Below are 18,975 nucleotides of genomic sequence, written 5' to 3'. Positions count from 1 at the left end.
TATTTCAATAGTTAACTTTGGCTGTCCAATGTTTACATTTCTCACCCCTCTGGTTCTATAATGCACTTTTTAATGTTTGTGCGCAACTCTCACATATTTCTGTATTTACGGGTGAATTCCCCACGGGAATTAGAATCCCGCATCCCCTGCACAGAAGCAGAGAGACATGGCCACAATCGGAAAGAAAAGGCACAAGCCTCATCAAATGTCAAAGAGATCATTTTTATTTGCCACCAAAAATAAAATAAAATAAAATAAAATAATTGACCTTGGCTCCAACGAAAGCAGACGAGATCCATGCGTCATGTCAACCACAGGAAGAAAGAAAAAACCACAAAGAAGAACCTCTGGGCTTTGCTTCATGAAAAGAACGGTCGATCCCAAAGTGTAAAAAAAGAAAGAGCGAAGAACCGAGTCCGGCAGCGGTTTCACAACTCGCCCGAAGTCTTTATGACATGGAAGAGCGTGACGTTGTACACGACCTGGTGGCCATTGTTCCACGTGTACAGCACCCTCTCCCGCGGGTTGTAGTCCAGCATGGAGATGTGGGAGTACTGGTTGTGGAACGGGATGTCCGTGTACTCATAGCTAGAAGTGTTTGTGTAGTAGGCAAAATAGATCTTGGCCCCGGCCAGGTGGGAGTTTGTGACGTAGAGGGTGCCGCAGATCATGAAGGACTCGCCGGCGCTGCGCTTGGGGTAGCCGGTGTCCCAGCTGCGCAGGATCTCCAGCGTCTGCGGGTCCACCTTGCTCACCACGATGTTGCCGGCGTTCTGGTTGGTGGTGTAGACGGCCCACAGCCCGTTCTCGTCCACCATGAAGTCGATGTCAGAGAAGCCCCCCCAGGAGTAGGGGAAGGTGTTGTTGTAGCCGGCGGCGTTCAGGCTGCGCTGCACCAGCACGCTGCGCGAGCGGAAGTGGTACTTCACCATGATGTTGCTCTGGTACTTGTTGTAGTAGAGGGAGCCGTTGAAGACCACGTGGCCTGTCCCGGCCCAGGGGTGCGGCAGCAGGTGCTGCACGAAGTTCTGGCCCGTGATGAAGTCGTTCAGGGTCCGGAACTCCAGCACCCGGCGCCCCTTGTAGTAACCGTCCATGTACCAGACCTGGGCGGGAGAGATCAGCCGCGTGGTTAGAGGGGGGCAGTGGATCCCGGGGGAAATTCACCCCTGCGTGGGGCCCAGGCCCCCCAGCCCCCAACCCCTGGGCAGGGCCCAGCACGAGGCCTGGGCCCCCCAACCCCTCACCCCATGTGGGACCCAGCACGAGGCCTGGGCCCCCTGTGACGAAGTGGGACTGTTCTTAATGTTTCCTCTGAATACTTTGTGGGTGCCTCAGTTTCCCCTATGCATTTCTTAAGTCTCTAGGTGGTGGGATAAAGGCCAGTGTGTATAAATGGCCGACACTCTGTCTCCTGGCAACTAGTGGCCTGGGACCTTCCCCCCTGCAAGGAGATAGCTGAAGGTGTTGGAGAACAAAGAGGTCAGGTGATCTCCTGGCCCGAGAAAGGAACAGAGCAAAGAAGGAGGGGCTGGAGGGGGTGTCAGTCTGGGGCTGGCTGGGGACGAGGAGTGAAGTGCAGACATGGGGATCTGGCTCACTGCCCCCCAGAATGGACCCGGCCGAGGGGTCCCGTTCTCTGTACCTACAAGCTCTGTGTTAGACCCTGTTCCTGTCATCGAATAAACCTCTGTGTCACTGGCTGGCTGAGAGTCACGTCTGACTGCGACGTGGGGGGGCAGGACCCTGTGGCCCCCCCAGGACCCCGCCTGGGCGGACTCGCTGGGGGAAGCGCACGGAGGGGCAGAGGATGCTGAATGCTCCAAGGAGAGACCCAGGAGGTGAAGCCGTGGGAGCTTCTTGCCCTGCAGACAGGCTGCTCCGAGGGAGAGGAGGCTCCCCAGAGTCCTGCCTGGCTTCGTAGGGAGCAGCTCCAGAGCATCACTCGGGGACTCTGTGACACCCCCCAACCCCTGGGCAGGGCCCAGCATGAGGCCTGGACCCCCCATCTGCATAATGGGGATCATGAAAGGGCCCCACTCCGGGGGGCTTGCTGGGCAAAATGCTTTGAATTGGGGACCATGGCGCATCTTCCCCCGTACTCCACGCGGGCTCCCCTCTGCGGCTTTCCAGCCCCTGCGCTGCAGCAGCAGCAGCGTGGCCGCCTGCCCCACGCCGTGCCCTCCCGCACAGAGCAATGACTCCTCTGGCCCCCAACCCTGCCAGCCCAGGCAGCTCCCCACGCCAGAGCAGGACTTCGCGGTTTCATGACCTCCTGGAGCTGCAGCCCAGGCTGAGGCCAGGCAGGAGCCTTTGGGGCCGCCGAGCTCGGGCTAACCCAGCCGGCAGCCGCCCCCCCCCCGCCCCCCGCCTGTCACATTGGTGTAAATGTTTACAGAAGAATGAAAGGGGAGCGAGTGCGAGCGCCCCCTGAGCCCCGCGATGCTGGGCCCCGCGCAGACCCCCAGTAACGTCTGTTGGCAAGGGCCCTGCCTGCTGAATGGCAGCTCCACGCGTTAAACCTGGGGTGGAAACAGGAGAGAGACGGGCAGAGACGCCAGCTCCAGCGTCTGGCCGAGCGAAGGGACCCCGGCTCCTCAGCAGGGCTTGCTGACGTCATCTCCACCCGTGCAACCCACGTGAAAGGCAGCCACGGGTCTGTGAACACGCCCGAGCCAGGCCCCGAAATCAGGCGACTGCTTTTAACACGAACCCTTCGGGTTCTTTTCCGTTGCCGGGGTCCCGAGCTCTCCGGGGTCTGTTCGTAACCCCGAGGGCTGAAAACCACCTGCTGACGGTCTCCGTCGCTTTCACAAGAAGCGCTGAGCACACTGTGCTAGCACCTCTCGCAGGCCAGGCTCGAAGTGGCCGGCGGCCGCGCCGCACCCACAGGCCCCTGATCTCGGCGGGACGAGTGTCACTAACAGGGGACGTGCAGAGCCCAGGCGAACAGACTCGACAGAACAGTCCCGCCCTGGGCTGGATTAGGGGAGGCTGAATAAGCCATCCCTGCCCTGGCTGCTTGGCCCCAGCATGAGCAGTGAGAGGAAGGAGCCCTCTGCCCCGGGCACCGGGCCTGGCACGTGCACTGCAGCCCTTGGGGCATCCCAGCGCTTGCTGCTCCACGGCAGAGAGAGGTGGCCCTGCCCCACGCTGCTGGGTGCGTCGCTGCTGCAGCGTTGGGGGGTCTCACAGCAATAGGGAGCAGACGAGTCCCCTCAGGCGGGCGGGGGGCAGGGCCTGGTGCTGGCTGGCCGGCCTGGGACATTATCCAGGCGTTTCAGGCCCCGGGGACTAGGGGAGGAAGGGGTGTAACACACGGAGGCCCCAGAGGCCCATTTGTGCCAGCTGAGGATCTGGCCCCAGGGGCCCAGCCATGTATGCCAGTGAAAGCGAGTGCCCCCCCCCGCAGGGTACTGACTGGTGGCACGAGGCCCAGGGCAGCAGAGAACGGAGCCCCAGGCGCTCGCACCCCCAATCTCAGCACAGTCCTACATTGTGGCTGGAAATGCCACTTACCCCCCGCGGGCCCGGCCAGCCCTGCTCCCCGAGCGCCAGCGCTGGGCCGAGGCCTGGTCTTAGGGCACAGGTGTCCAGGCCCAATCCCCACGGGATGCTGGGGAGTCACTGGGGCTTGGGGGCCGGTTTGAGACGCCCCCAGGCCTCTGCCCACCTGGTTTGAAAACGCAAACCCCACAATCAATAAAAGGCCGATTTCTCTGTCGCACGTTAGAAATCCGATTTCTCCCAGCGGCCATCCATCAGCCCCTGCCGCTCACCTGAGCCGTACATAAAAACGACACGCAGCTCTCCCATCCATCCTGAGCCCTTGCTAATGAGCCAGGCAGCTCGGAGCTGCCAGCACCGGCCAAACTCCCACGCAGCTCGACTCTGGCCTCCTGGAAGCCTCTCTACCGTCATGAATTTAAATGCCCAGCAGCCCCGGTTACGTCTCCACTGGTTCCCAGCCACCCCAGGTGTGCGTTCGCTCTGCTTCAGGGGGGGTGCTGGGACAGCACTGCTGTACGACGACACACCCCCTAAGCAATTCGTGGGGTCACCCCGTAGCATGGCCAGCATCGCGCCCTGACGTGCCGGGCGCTGCCGACGCAGAGCGCGAGACAGCCCTGCCGCTCTGAACAGGAAAAGGAGCCAAGGGAACGATGCTTGTCCTGAGGCCCAAGTGCTGGGAAAGAATTCAAGAGTTCCCTGCTCTAAACCCAGACCCCTCTCCCCAAGTCAGGGCTGGAGCCCAGGAGTCCTGGCTTCCCTCCCTCCCTCGATGCAGGAATAGAACCCAGGAGTCCTGGCTTCCCTCCCTCCCTCCCTCCCTCGATGCAGGAATAGAACCCAGGAGTCCTGGCTTCCCTCCCTCCCTCCCTCCCTCGATGCAGGAGCAGAACCCAGGAGTCCTGGCTTCCCTCCCTCCCTCCCTCAATGCAGGAATAGAACCCAGGAGTCCTGGCTTCTCTCTCTTCCTCCCTCGATGCCGGAACAGAACCCAGGAGTCCTGGCTTCTCTCTCTCCCTCCCTCGATGCAGGAGCAGAACCCAGGAGTCCTGGCTTCCCTCCCTCCCTCCCTCAATGCAGGAATAGAACCCAGGAGTCCTGGCTTCTCTCTCTTCCTCCCTCGATGCCGGAACAGAACCCAGGAGTCCTGGCTTCTCTCTCTCCCTCCCTCGATGCAGGAGCAGAACCCAGGAGTCCTGGCTTCTCTCTCTCCCTCCCTCGATGCAGGAATAGAACCCAGGAGTCCTGGCTTCCTCCCTCCCTCCTCGATGCAGGAATAGAACCCAGGAGTCCTGGCTTCACGCTCTCCCTCCCTCGATGCCGGAACAGAACCCAGGAGTCCTGGCTTCCCTCCCTCCCTCCCTCGATGCAGGAGCAGAACCCAGGAGTCCTGGCTTCCCTCCCTCCCGCCCTCGATGCAGGAGCAGAACCCAGGAGTCCTGGCTTCCCTCCCTCCCTCCCTCGATGCAGGAATAGAACCCAGGAGTCCTGGCTTCTCTCTCTCCCTCCCTCGATGCAGGAGCAGAACCCAGGAGTCCTGGCTTCTCTCTCTTCCTCCCTCGATGCAGGAATAGAACCCAGGAGTCCTGGCTTCTCTCTCTCTCTCCCTCGATGCAGGAATAGAACCCAGGAGTCCTGGCTTCCCTCCCTCCCTCCCTCGATGCAGGAATAGAACCCAGGAGTCCTGGCTTCTCTCTCTCCCTCCCTCGATGCAGGAGCAGAACCCAGGAGTCCTGGCTTCTCTCTCTTCCTCCCTCGATGCAGGAATAGAACCCAGGAGTCCTGGCTTCTCTCTCTTCCTCCCTCGATGCCGGAACAGAACCCAGGAGTCCTGGCTTCTCTCTCTCCCTCCCTCGATGCAGGAGCAGAACCCAGGAGTCCTGGCTTCCCTCCCTCCCTCCCTCGATGCAGGAGCAGAACCCAGGAGTCCTGGCTCCCAGTTTCACCTCCTCAAGCACTAGGTTCAGTCCCTCTCTCTGACAGCTTATGGCCTTTGGAGCTGGTGGGGGTCGCCGAGGACTCTGGGCTCCGGGGCTCACTCATTAACACGAAAAGCGGCAGGGAGCAGCGCCCACGTGCGGGCAGCAAGGTAACACTGCGCCAGCTCCGGCAAGCCTCCGCCGCTGACGAGTGTGGAGGGCCTGGTCTCGCGCTGTCGCACGGCTGCCTGGACGCAGCCTCTCCTCTCCTCTCCTCTGGGGCCCGGGGCGGGGCTGCGTGGCAGGGGGCAGGTGTGCAGGGCTGGCCTGCTCCAGCGGGCACCAGCCCTACACAAACGGCTCTCGCCTGCAGGGGCCAGGGCAGGGAAGCACCGTCGCATGGAGCGGAGCGCAAATACCCTCTGCAAAGCGCCAGCTCCCGGCGCATCGCCACAGGCACAGGGGACTCTGGGAAATGCACCCCCTCTGGGTGACTCCCCCGCTCCCCCAGTTCTGCATCCGAGGCAGGACCCAGCACTAGCAGACGTGTGACACAAAGCGATGCACAGCCCCATGGAGCCCTGCCCCTGCAGCCAGCCTGCTACAACTGGAACAGCTCTGCCACGGCTCCAGCAGCCTCTGGCTGTTCTCAAGGCCCTGGCTACAGGCCTGCACGGCCAGCAGGGGCTTCCCCCAGGTTCATGTACAGAGAAGTAAGGCCCCGATTCCCCCTGCACACGGCCACGCATGATCCTGCACTGAACTCATGGCACGAGCTGCAGCCATTGGCATCAGTCTGGCCCCAGTTTCCAAGTCGACAAGGCCTAGGATATCTTTAGGCTTCAAGACACCATCGCCGGGGGGCATGCAGCACGCTTCCCTGTCCCCACCCCCTTCCTAGGACGCCTTCTCCCAACTCCCGAGACCTGTTCCCGGTCGCTCCCAGACCCTCAGCCGGTGCCAGGAGACGCCAGCAGAGGGTCTAACCCGCTTTGTACCAACGTGTGGCCAGAGGTTACTCCAGGCAACGGGCTCACTCTCCGGCTACGCACGTGGAACACGCTGCCAGGGGGCACCCGACACTGTTTGCAGGGTGTGCAGCAGAAAGACAATTAATGAGCGAGATGTGGAATTAGAAACAGGAGCCTCTGCTTCTGCTCCGCATTGTTAATATGCTCCAGCGTGCGGCCCTGGCACTGCTGGCAGAAAAGCTGGGGTGCTGGGCTGCAGAAACGGGCTGGCATCTCACGGGGACTGGGATTTCTTTACACTAGTAATTGCCTCTCTCTCGAGCTCTGCTGGGCTCGCTGCACTGAGACGCTGAGCTCTGCAGGATGAAGACGCTGCACCTCTACGGGTGTTTCACGGAGTTTTATTAACCCTTCCCCCCCACAGTCTGCCATGTTAAACGGGTTCTTGCTCTTTCTGCAGATCGAACGCTTGGCGACGTTTTAAGAGCTGAAGCGGCACCATGATAGAAATGCCTGGTGTGCCTGATTTCGGAGCTGGTTGAGCATCACTCCCGCCCCGCCAGGCTCATCTCCTCTGGCCACGGTTACAGGCGTTTTTTAAGGGGTGCATGTTTCCCATTGCCTGGATTAAAGGCTGGACTGGGCATGGAAATAGACAGAGCGGGGCTGGAATTTTCACAAGGGCTCCTTGTCCAGGATCGGGGCCAGCAATCCTTTAGGCCAGGGGGTTTCAAACTGGGGGTCGTGACCCCTCAGGGGGTCATGAGGTTATTACATGGGGGGGTCACAAGCTGTCAGCCTCCATCTCTAGCATTTATAACAGAGTTAAATTAAAAAAACGTGTTTTTACTTCATAAGGGGGTCGCACACGCAGGCTGGCTGGGTGAAAGGGGTCACCAGTACAAACGTCTGAGAACCGCTGCATTAGGCACCGGAACAAGTGGCCAGGTTGTCTGACGCACCCAGCACGGCAGATCCACGCTGGGTGCTGAGCTCCTGGGAAAACTCTGCCTCCAGTGGCGTGTCAGGAGCTGAGAGATCTGGTCCCGACTGCGGGTGCTGGGCCCTTCTTGGGGGCTGGAGATCAGACCCCTTCCTCCACGGTGTGCACCCAGAACGGCCACGGAAGCCTTGGCCTGCAGCCGACTGAGGCTTTGCAGAGTGATGCAAGGGGAGAGAAGCCATGGGAAGGTGAGGCAGCCCCCAGACTCCTCCCGGCCCCCACCCGCCAGCGCAAGCCCTAGGCACTCACCCTGCTGTCGGCGCTGGGAGCCATGGTGTCGGTCATCCACGATCCGAACCGGGATCCCGACGCCCGGATGGTGATGGGGTTACTGACGCCCGTCAGCTTCCCGCAGCCTGTGGCAGGACAGAGAGAACGGTTACAGGAGAGAAACCTGCCCAACCGCTGAGGGGGGCGGGGATCAGTGGGGGGCAGAGCGGGGTGCACGGGAGGTGGCTGAGACTGCAGTGACAGAGACCCCTCCATGCTCGGCAACCTCCTGTCCGGGCTGTGCAGTGCTTCGAGAACGTCCCCTACCGACAGCCAGCCGGCTGGTGCCTCCCCGAGCCAGGTCGATGCTGCTCCTGTCCCTCCCCAGAACTGGGCGTTGGGGGGGAAAACGTTCGTCCCACCCGTGGCAGCAGCAGCGTCCAGCCGCACAGCAAGGCTAGCGGTGTGTTCTTACATCAGGCTCGTCACACTGGGTGCTCTGCCTCCGATTGCAGCTGGCTGCCCTGGGTCTGTGTGAACCCGACACCTCCCCAGCATGCGCGCGGCTCTAGCACACAGGTGAAATCGGCAGGCGTTTGCACCAGTGTAACTGGATCCCTTTCAACCCTGATTTCTGTTAAGCAGTGCGACTGTGGGGGGAAAGGCACCCCCATCTCCACGAGGACCCCCCAATCCCAGGACAGAGCTAGACAGGAACTGGCTTGAGTCAGCCCCCATCTTCAGCGAGTGTAAGTTACTGGAGCCCCGGTGCCTTTGAGGGGGCGCTGTCGATTCCGGCCAGCGGAGGCTGATGTCTGTCCAAGGCTCCTCGCTCTCCCAGTCGATCCTGACCCCTGGGATTCACGTCCAGGCAAAGCAGTGACCTTCCTGGGGGTTTGTGGCCTCGAGCCTGATCTCAGTTAATCCAGTGTGGATCTGGAGTAACCGGATTCACACAGGCGTAATTACAATCCGGGTCCCTCTCCATTGTCACTGACCCAGCTGAGAGCTGGAGCCCAGATTTTGTTCTGCCTGGTGAGGAAATCAAACCCTAAAACCGCAGCTCAGAAGGAAGCAGGCCCAAGGGCCTCAACGGGCGATGCATGAAACCTCCAAACTACACCAGCAAGATCAGCTGAAAATCCCACATGCAAATACCACTTTGCTTCGGCTAATTCGTCAACACCTGGAGCCTTGGGCCCAACCTTCCCCCACCCTGGTGCAGCGCCAGTAGCTACCGAGCCAGAGCAGGGCTGGGGGACAGCAGCTGAGTCCTGCCTCCCCCGGTTATTACAATATTAAAGCAGAGTCTGGAGCCCTGCTGTGCCGGGCGCTGCCCAGGCCCTGACCGAGATCATGGCATCAACCGTGCCAAGTGCGGCACAGACCCAACCACGCCCAAGGTGCTGCACGGACAGAGAGCGAGGGACAGACTCGGCCCCAGAGAACCCAGATCTCCCGCTTCCCAGCCCAGCACCACGCTGGCTCATCACACCCCTGGGTTCACTGGGGAAGCTCAGCAGGGGAGATGCCAGGGGAGTGTTAAGGAAAACGTCCTGATTCCCTCTGGCTCTGCACTGGGGCAGCCGATCCCGCCAACGCAGAGCAGGCACAAAACAATCCCGTTCCGCCCTTGCTCTGCACAGGCACCAGGGAATCAGGCCCCGGGGTCTAAGCATTAGCACTCGAAAGGGCTCAGCAGAGCGGCAAACCAGCCACGTGGACGCCTGGCTGCACTGGGACAGCTCCCAGCATCTGCCGCCTGCATCCAGACAAGGGGTTGGCAGCAGGGAGCGAGCAGAGCAGCGAGTCCTACCCGCAACTGCCTGTCTCGAGAACCAGGCCTCAGGGCGGCGTCCCAAGGGCAGCACCTGCAACCCTTGGCTACTGACGTATTTGGATCTGTAGCTTGTACAGTCCGTGGGCTGGTCTCCTGGACAATGAGACAGGTGAAAAGCAGCTGTTCTCAGCCCACCTCGGAGGGCAAGCAGCGACCCAAAGCGGAGAGGGGAGAGCCAGGCAGCCCGTCTGCAAGGGCTGCCCCTGCTTCGTGGGGAACACGGCGCCCCCAGTTACAGAAGAGAAATGGAGTTTACAGGCCCCTCCTTGAGCAATTCTCCTCCCCGCCCCAACCTCTCCTCCTGGCTCTCATCGCAGGCTGCTCTGGCCCAGGGAAAGTGCTCGGGGGGCAGGGAATGCACCTCCCCCAGCGGGAGGCAGGAGACCTGGGTCTCTTGTCTGCTGGGTGAGCTGGGGCCTATCGCTTCCACTCTCTGTGCCTGCCCCCTGCCCCGCCCATTGAATGCTCAGGCGGGAAGGGATGGTCCCGTGCTGTAACGGTGATGCAAATAACACTTCAGGAATAAATGCTGGGCTGCTCTCAGCCCAGGCCGACCCCGTACAATAGAGTCGTCTTCCAGGCCAAGGCTCAGCTGGATCTTCTGTTCTCCTGATCTCACAGCTAAGGGACGGTCAGCGAAACAGGAAGGTGGCAAGTTCAAAGGTGGTGAGAAGGAAACAGTTTCTGTTGGCCAGTGGAACTCTCTGCCACAAGGTGTCGCTGACCCAGAGTTCAGCAGGGCTTACAAAAGGGTTGGACATTCATACGATGCAGAGACTATCCACTAAACAAGCAGGTGTTCTGGAAGGCTAGAAAAGTTCCTGCTTCAGGGTATAACGACTGGGGGTCAGGAGGGGTTTTCCCTGAGGACAGATTATCCCATCACTGCCTCCTGCAGGGCTCCATACAACTTCTGACACTGCTGGAGATGGGACCCTGGCTGGATGGGCCCCAGTCTGCCCCGGGCTGGTGCTTCCAGCAGCTCGCTGTGCACGTGCCCTCTGTGGAGTCTAACCCGGCTGCCTGGCGTCAGTCCCCTAGCACTGGCCTCTCTCCAGCGTGCAGGGGCGAGCCCACCGCCCCAGCCTGGCGGGATGTCTGTCCCCTGGACCCTGGCTGAACCCCAGCCAGGAGCACGTGGGAGCGAATCAGCTGCCAGTTCAGCCACAATAAAGATGGCATGAGGGTGACACTGTCCCAGGCGCTTTGCAATGGGAGCTGGCACTCCCGGCGCCCTTTGCTGTGGGGGCCCAGGGGAATTCCCGTCACCCTCCTAGTCTGGCCCTGGCGTCCAAAAGCGAGAGAGGACCCTGGGTGTCCCCAGACACGGGTCACTGGAGCTGGGCTCCTGGAACCAGACTCAGAAACCTGCATCACCTTCCTCAGCAGCTGGCAGCACCTCTACCTGCTCCAACACCCCAGACCCTGCTTCCCTCCCACAGCTGGGAGAGAACCCAGGAGTCCTGGCTCCCAGGCCCCCTGCTGTAACCCATCAGACCCTGCTTCCCTCCCAGAGGTGGGCAGAGAACCCAGGAGTTCGGGCTCCCAGCCCCCCAGCTCCCCTCCTAGAGCTGGGGAGAGAACCCAGGAGTCCTGGCTCCCAGGCCCCCTGCTCTAACCCATCAGACCCTGCTTCCCTCCCAGAGGTGGGCAGAGAACCCAGGAGTTCAGGCTCCCAGCCCCCCAGCTCCCCTCCTAGAGCTGGGGAGAGAACCCAGGAGTCCTGGCTCCCAGCCCCCCTGCTCTAACCCCTAGACCCCATTCCCCTGTGTGTAGAAACAATGCAGGGAGTGAGAGTAGCCAGACCCAGACAGGGAACCCTGTGCTCACTCAGCAAGCGGAACCACACCCAATGGACGTGAAAGAGGCACTTTCATGCCACCCCCCAGAGCCCTCCCTCTTGGCCCGCGACTGAGTGGCACACTCAGCGTGTGAGCCCTTTGCGAAGCAGAGAGGGGAGCCCCTGGGTGCTGTCCCAGGCACGTGAGAGAGAAAGGAAGGAAAGGGAGGGGAAGGCGGCTACGTTCCATACCCAATTTCTGCATACAGGCATGTAACCGGGCCTCCAGGACCAGCACTCTCTGCTGCAGCTCCTCATAGTCATACGCGCCCATCTCCTCCTGGATTGCCAGCAAGCTCCCCGAGACGTTCCTCACCTCCTCCTTCAGCTGCACGATCATTTTCGTGTCCGCTTTGTATTGATCCAGGACGGGGATCAGAGGCAGCAGCTCCGTCATTTTGTCCTTCAGCTCCTGTCAACGTGGCCAGAGGAATCAGTGAAGTGAAAAATGCAACCTCCCAACAGCAGCCAGGCCCCTCTCCCTGTGCCCCCTTTGGACAGGCATCAGTCACCCCCCTGCCCCCTACACACACAGACACTCCCCCTACCTACCGCCCGCCCGGCTGCCGCTGCTTCCCGGCCAGCGCCAGCACCAAAGGTTTCCAACATCCCTTACTAGCCTTCAAGTTTTAGCCCCCAGACAGGACTTAAAGTGCATGTAGGTCACTAGTGCCTGGTCACCCCACATCCCAGCTCCACCGTGCCAGGCGCTGCCCAGACACACGGCGACCGAGATCGGGGCCACATCGGGCCGGGCGTCGCCCAGACACACAGCGACCGAGATCGGGGCCCCGTCGGGCCGGGCGCCGCGCAGACACACAATGATCGAGATCGGGGCCACATCGGGCCGGGCGTCGCCCAGACACACCGCGACCGAGATCGGGGCCCCGTCGGGCCGGGCGCCGCGCAGACACACGGCGACCGAGATCGGGGCCCCGTCGGGCCGGGCGCTGCCCAGACACACGGCGACCGAGATTGGGGCCCCGTCGGGCCGGGCACCGCCCAGACACACAGCGATCGAGATCGGGGCTCCGTCGCACCGGGCAGTGCAGACAATCCCTGCCCTGAAAAATTCACAGTCTAAGAGTTTGCCTATATGAGAAAATTGCACCAGTTTCACATTCAGTGTGATTCTGAACTGATTTGGTTAAACTGACACAAAAGGCCGTGTGGACGCACGCCCTTTGTTTCACACCAGGCTGATGCTGGCTTGGGGTTAGTCAATCAGGAATCGGTTCCAGCGAAGGGGAAGTACGATGCTGATGAAATAAGACTCTTCTGGCCAGATGAAGAGCTCGGCCCCACATACGCTGACCTCCTTTGCAGCGCTGGCCAGATGGGCTTAGGTCTTAACCTCTCCCAGGGGTGAAATTCACCCCGAGCGGACGGGATCAGGACAAGGCCTGGATGCCTCCTGCTAGGCTCAGCACACAGGAGGGCTCCACGGCCTCACGTCCCCCGCAATCCCTCCCCACTCTGGCCGACTCCCTCTCTGAACCCCCAGCCTCCCTGGTGGCTCCCCTGCACTCCTGGCTCCTGTGACACAGAATCCCTGCAGCTCTCCTGCTCTCCGCAGTCCCTCTCTCACCTCCCCCTAATGAAGATCCAGAGGCCTGTGCGCTGTTTACCTCAGGCATGATAACGATGACAGAGCTCTGGCACCATCGTTAAGGGCTCATTAATATGCCAGAGGCAGGTTCCGGCCCCTGGGTTAGAAATTAATAATAATTACAATACTTAGCACTTTGCATCTTCCAAGCAGTCGGTGAATAGGAGCTAATTAATCTTCTGCAATCTGTGTTGCTGTCTCGGTGGTACAGGGGAGAAGGGGCTCACCCAAGGTCACAAAGGGAGTCAGAGTCAGTGTTGGACCCACTCGGCCTGGATGGGTCTTTCGGAAAAATCCACGCTAGCTCAATCACAAGATACGGGCTGGGTACATAAACCACACGGGGAAATTCTATGTCCTGCGTCCCGCAGGAGCTCTGACTAGGTGATCCGAATGATCCTTTCTGGCCCTAAAAATCGAAGAAACTCAGCACCTCCCAGAGCACATGGCTGGTGAACCACCAGCAGCGTTGGCCAAGGTCTGGAGACAGCTTCCAACAAGAGATGGTGAAGAGGTGACTTGGCCCCAGAAGTCTCCATGAGGAGAAGATCCCCGTAGCACAGGGCAATGGAACCCAGCAGACAAAGACAGACCAGAATCCTGGGGCTGGAAGCTGAGGCCCGACAGCAATGGACACGAGGGGAATTAACCCCGGCAGAGTTTTACTAACGGATGCGGTGAATCCATGGACGCTTTTCTTGGCTCACTTGCACCCGTATTTCGACTGGCCTTGGGGCAGGTGCTCCATTGACACCGCTGTCTGCCCGGCAGCTGGAGGGGAGCAGTGGCCGGCTCAGAGAGACCCACGGGCGCTAGTTTTGATCAAGCTAGAGCGTTAACAACAGCAGTGCAACCACGGCAGTGCAGGCGGCTGCCCAAGCACGACCTCATCCACAACCCTCGCTACGCTCGCAGTGGGGAGCCCAGGCACCGCTGTCTCTGCACGATGGCTTTTCGCACGCTCCAAGCTGAGTGGGTGCGGGAAACGCCGCGCCTCCAGCTGCAGAGCCGGCTCCCTTTCCCGTCAGACTGCGGGGGCCGAGCTGCTCGCTGCCCTTCCCCGTTTACACCAGTGCAAAGCAGATCAGAGCAGCAATGATCTGCACTCCCTCTGCGCTGGTATAAGCAGCGGCACAAGGTGCTGGGCACCGGAGAATCTGGCCTTTGGTGGCTGGCTACAGGATCTGTGCTAGCCCATGGGAGGGGAGCTCTGGCCTGCACTACGCAGCCAGCCAAGATGCTCCCAGGAGCCCGTCTGCCCTCGGGGGCCGGTCCTGCTCCTCCCAACGACCCCAGGAGAACAGTGGTGTTACCAGGGGTGAGAGGGAGGGGAATTGGGCCCCAGGGCCATGGGCTTGCTAGTCCCCACTGCTTCTCTGAGTCCAGACGCTGCTGCGTGCTGCCCCCCAGCATATTTCCATGGTTTCAGCCGTCCCAAGCCGGCGGCGAGACACTGCGCAAGTCCTCCCTGCTGCTGGCCTCTATCATTTCCTCTGCCCTCCCCAGCTCCCTGCACCTTACAGGCCTGTGCTGCATCCTGGGCAAGGTTGGCTGCACACAGCGACACCACGCCGAGCTCTGGAAAGCCGGCACAGTAATTGCTGCTGCATTTTTTATGACGGCTGCTGGAGTGGAGAGTGTGAAAGAGAAGGCCCTGGAACGAGCTGAGGTGCCAGGATCCAGCCTCAGGGACAGGCGGGGGGAGGGGGGTGTGTGTGTGTGCGTGTGTGAGGAGGGGGCAATGCAATAGCACTGGGTGTGTGCATTTGGCTGTGATCTGGATGCAAAATAGCCTTTGACTAGGGGAGATAAAGCCAGTGACCAAAATCACTGTCCAGATTGACGGGATGAATCCGCCATGGAGCTAAATGCAGACGGCTGCAGCTGAGCGGTGCTTAGCGCTGGAGGTGGGAATGAGTCAGGCTCCCAGCTCCCAGCCGAATGTCCCTCTGCGAGTGGAAAAACCCAGGCTGGGCTCTGCAGGCAGCCAGCAGCCCTGAGAATTAATTGCCACCCCGTGGGAGTCAACATTCACAGCAAGAGCCGGGGCTGGGGGAAGGAGCAAGTGAGGGACTCCATCCTGCGGATTAACTCCTTGGCACTCCACCCCCACGCGGCCAACCCTGAGACCCTGCATCCGAGCACAGACACAACCCCCATTGAAAGCAACAGGAACCCTGTGTCCAGACCCGGCCTATGGAGACAGGCGCTTCCAGAACACGCTGAGCTCTCAAGGGGACAGGCAGAGCCCTGGACTCTGTGGTGCTACACGGACACCTCAACCGAGAGCAGGGCCCCGGCGTGCCAGGCGCTGCGCCGACGGAGAAAGAGAGACACTCCCTGTGCCAAAGAGCATGGAGGGAGGCAGTGACTCGCCAAGGAATGGAACCCAGGCGCCCCGAGTCCCCACCCCAGTGAGTTACCACGGCCGGGCGCACATCTACTCGGCGATGCCGCGGGCTCCCCAGGAACAGGCCCCCCCCCCCACCATGCACCGGAGGCGCTGCGTGTTACTCACCGTCTGTCTCGGGCCGCGGGCAGGCTGGAGACTCGCGCCCCTGGAGCGCTGCTCTTTGAAACCGGGGTGATAAACCTGCCAGCCAAGAGCACAACCAAGATGCAGGGGTGAGGGGAAAAACGGACAAGTGACTCCCTGGCGGGAACCAGCTGCTCTGCTCGGGGCAGTTCTCCAGCCTGCGTCCTGGTGGTCGAGCTTTTCGGGTACGTCTACGCTGCAATTTCAAACCCGCGGCTGGCCGGGCTCAAGGGGCTGCCTGGGCTCTGGGACTCTGCCCTGCAAGGTCAAGTCTCCCTGTCAACCTCCCGACTCACACACCCAAACAGACGCGCTTGGCGCAGCCTCTGCCTGCGAAGCAGGGTCACCTTGGGGGACCGTGGAGAATCACTGAGCAAGAGGAAACGTTCGTCAGTTTCAGGATCTTGGTGGAGCCGTGGGAGGTAGCAAGGACGTCCTGGCAAAGAGCTGGCGATTTCGCTGCCAAGAAGGAACCCTTGTGAGTACAGAGCCTGCCCTGAACCACACAGGCCAGAGAGCTCTGGCTCCCAGCCCCAAACGTCCCTAGTAACAGCAGTTGTTATGAGAAGGAGTAAATAACACAAGAACTAGGGGTCACCCAGTGAAACTAATAGGCAGCAGGTTTAACACAAACAAAAGGAAGTGTTTCTTCACACAACGCACAGTCAACCTGTGGAACTCCTCGCCAGAGGATGTTGTGAAGGCCAAGACTATAACAGGGTTCAGAGAAGAACTAGATAAGCTCATGGAGGGTACGTCCATCAGTGGCTATTAGCCAGGATGGCAGGGATGGTGTCCCTAGCCTCTGTTTGCCAGCAGCTGGGTGTGACGAAGAGGGGCTGTTCTTAATGTTTCCTCTGAATATCCGTGGGGGGGGCTCAGTTCTGGCGACCCTCTGTCGCCTGGTAACTAATGACCCAGGCCCTTCCCCCCTGCAAGGGGAGGCTAAAGGTGGGGGAGAACAAAGAGATCAGGTGACCTCCTGGCCTAGGAAAGAGACAAAGGCCAGAAAGGAGGGGCTAGAGGGGGGTTCAGTTTTGGGCTGGCTGGGAAGAGGCAGGAACCCCAGGCTGGGGTCTAAGCTCCTTGCCCCCCAGAGGGACCTGGTTGTACCTACAAGCCCTGCAGCAGTGGGGACAGCCGGTCTCAGCAGCCAGGCAAAGGGGCTTGCAGGCTTTGCTAGGAGAATGGCTCCAGCTCCTGACCCCGGTGGCTCTGACCCAGAGCCCGCGCGAATCCCAGCCCCACTTTGCCCAGCACCGTCTGCAGAACAGCCGGTCCCTCCCCGCAGCTCCTGGCAGCGCCGGTGCCAGTAACCGCGAGGCGGCAGCAGAGGGGCAGCAGCCACCTGGGCCCTGGTGTCAGCTGGGAAGGGTTTCATCCATTCCACGTAGCCTGGCAACACGCAGCCTTCTCGGGGCTCCACCCGCCAGGACTGGGACCAGTGGGCTCTGCGGATAATTAACGGCTCTTCACGCGCCCCGGGAGGTGGGCCAGAGTCCCTATCCCCACCCTAAAGGGGGAAACTGAGGCACCATGTTACTTACCCACAGTCACATGGGAAAAGAGCGGAAAAGAACCCAGGAGTCCTGCCTCCAAGTGCCTTGCTCTTATCCACTACAACACGGCCCCCACTGGAGCCAGCGGCTCCCCATTGCCAGTCCCCGCTCTTGCCGCTAGCCGCACCCTTCACAGGCTGGCCGGGCGGTTACTGAGGCTGGTGCGGCTTGACGCAGATCTGGGAACAGGGTGACCAGACAGCAAATGTGAAAAATCAGGACGGGGGTTTAAATAGGAGCCTATGTAAGAAAAAGACCCAAAAATCGGGACTGTCCCTATAAAATCGGGACATCTGGTCACCCTATCTGGGAGGCCCAGACAGACAGACGGACAGACAGGTGTGTAAGGGCTGGACACACAGTGGCCTGGGGACCGGGACTGCCCAGAGCACCGGGGGGGGGGGGGAGGCTATTTCGGGTTTCTAGCTTTAGGACAAGACCCAAGCTGCAGAGGGGCCCGGCAGGCTCTGACCCTGTTCAGCCCCAGGCTCATCCCTGGGGCTTGGGGAACCTCCCAGCGCCCACCTCATGTGGGGTCAGTTGGACGCAGATGCCTGGGTCGCTGGTGAGTTACCTCCAGAGACCCCTATGCTCCCGTCCCAGCTGCAGTGGGGAGATTGCAGCTCCTGGCCGCTCCACTGCCTGGTGGCTCTGGCTAGGTTACAGTTCCTCTCCCATCTGCTGCAGAAATCAACAGCCATTACTCCCAGCAAATGGTTTCTAATCCCAGCGGCTCCCGAGCACCTGAAACATGGCTGGGGGAAGGTGATTGAATGGAGAAGAGGCTGCAGTCATTTATCAGCACAGATTCCTCCCCAGGGGCTGCAGGGAAACACATTTGTTTGTTTACTTATTTTTAATTGCAAATGCGGGGCCCTTCCCCTGGTGTCAGCCTGGCACTCGCCCATGGCCCTGCCTCCTCTGCTGACTCCTGAGCTGAGCTGGCGGAGGGAGGCAGGACCCAAGGGCTCCTGGCATGAGCTGAGCGGCAGGGGCTTGCCTGTAAAGGTGCAGCGTTAACTCCAGCCCCAGACGTACCAGTCTAGTGTGATCTCCTGCGGGCCAGAGAGCACCCCCACGAGCCCGGCCTCCCGCCCAGTGGCCTGCGGGCTAACGAGACCACGTCATCCAGAATCCCCTGCACCTCGAGGTCAATCCCCTCACCGGTATAAACATGTGCCTTCGTTCTACGCTGAATTCATCTAGCGCCGGCTTCCAGCCACTGGCTCTTGCGCTGCCCTTGTCTGCCATCAGAAATCTCCTCCCCACATAGGCACTTCTAGGCCGTGCTCAAGCCGCGCTGTAACCTGCTCTTCAGCAAGTCAAGCCAATTATCCTTGCGCTGTCAGGCCGGTTTCTCAGACCTCGAGTCCATCTCCTGGCTCTTCTGTGAACGCTCTCCAGCTTCGCAGCCCGCTTGTGCTAATGCTGTGACGCCAGCAGTGGATGCTGATTTCTGCAGTTGGGATTTGCAAGGCTGGGGAAGGCTAATGGCCATGCAGAAGATGCTAGAGAAAAAGAAAAGAGCATGGCGGAGGCCGCAGACCATGGGAGAATAAGCAACAGGGAACACGCCCCTATTGGCCAGCTGAAATGGGACAAGGCAGGGTCTTTCCATCTGTAATGTCCATGGTTCTCGGAGCTCCTCTACAGGCGGTCACTGCAGACAGCCCAAGAGAGGGGCTGTTTGGGTGGGGACCTCACCTTGGCGCCTCCCATGTGAAATCTGTTCCATGCTCTGCCCGGGGCTGGCAAGCCGTCAGACCCCGCCATGCCAGGCTCCATGGCACCGTTTCCAGAAGGCTCAATAATCCACACGAACACAGCAGGGGCTTTGTCCCTCTCCAGCACACGTGGGAAGTGACAACATACTACAGCTACTAGCCGGAGGAGCTGCTCCCTTAGCTCGTGCCAGCTCAACCACTGACATTTTCACATGCTACTAGTAGTTTTGGGTGGCCCGGTTGATCTCCAGGGA

At 60.5% G+C, this 18,975-nt stretch overlaps 1 protein-coding gene across 2 annotated transcripts in view; it reads right to left on the bottom strand.

Annotated features, from left to right (window-relative positions):
• Window positions 1-201: 201 nt before the first annotated feature.
• The window catches only part of OLFM2 (olfactomedin 2), an 89,388-nt gene continuing 70,614 nt past the window's right edge, over window positions 202-18,975 (bottom strand). For both annotated transcript variants that reach the window (XM_039514085.1, XM_039514084.1), the window contains exons 4-6: window positions 11,486-11,705; window positions 7,653-7,759; window positions 202-1,106 (exon numbers count right to left, since the gene is read on the bottom strand). In XM_039514085.1, the coding sequence (XP_039370019.1) occupies window positions 429-1,106; window positions 7,653-7,759; window positions 11,486-11,705 (1,005 nt within the window). In that variant the 3' untranslated portion in view covers window positions 202-428. The remainder of the gene's footprint in view (window positions 1,107-7,652; window positions 7,760-11,485; window positions 11,706-18,975) is intronic.

This window comes from Mauremys reevesii, linkage group 25 (assembly GCF_016161935.1).
Source record: "Mauremys reevesii isolate NIE-2019 linkage group 25, ASM1616193v1, whole genome shotgun sequence".
Taxonomy (NCBI): Eukaryota; Metazoa; Chordata; order Testudines; family Geoemydidae; genus Mauremys; species Mauremys reevesii.
The sequence above is the reverse complement of the archived record's forward strand: the minus strand, read 5'-3'. Positions and strand labels throughout refer to the sequence as shown.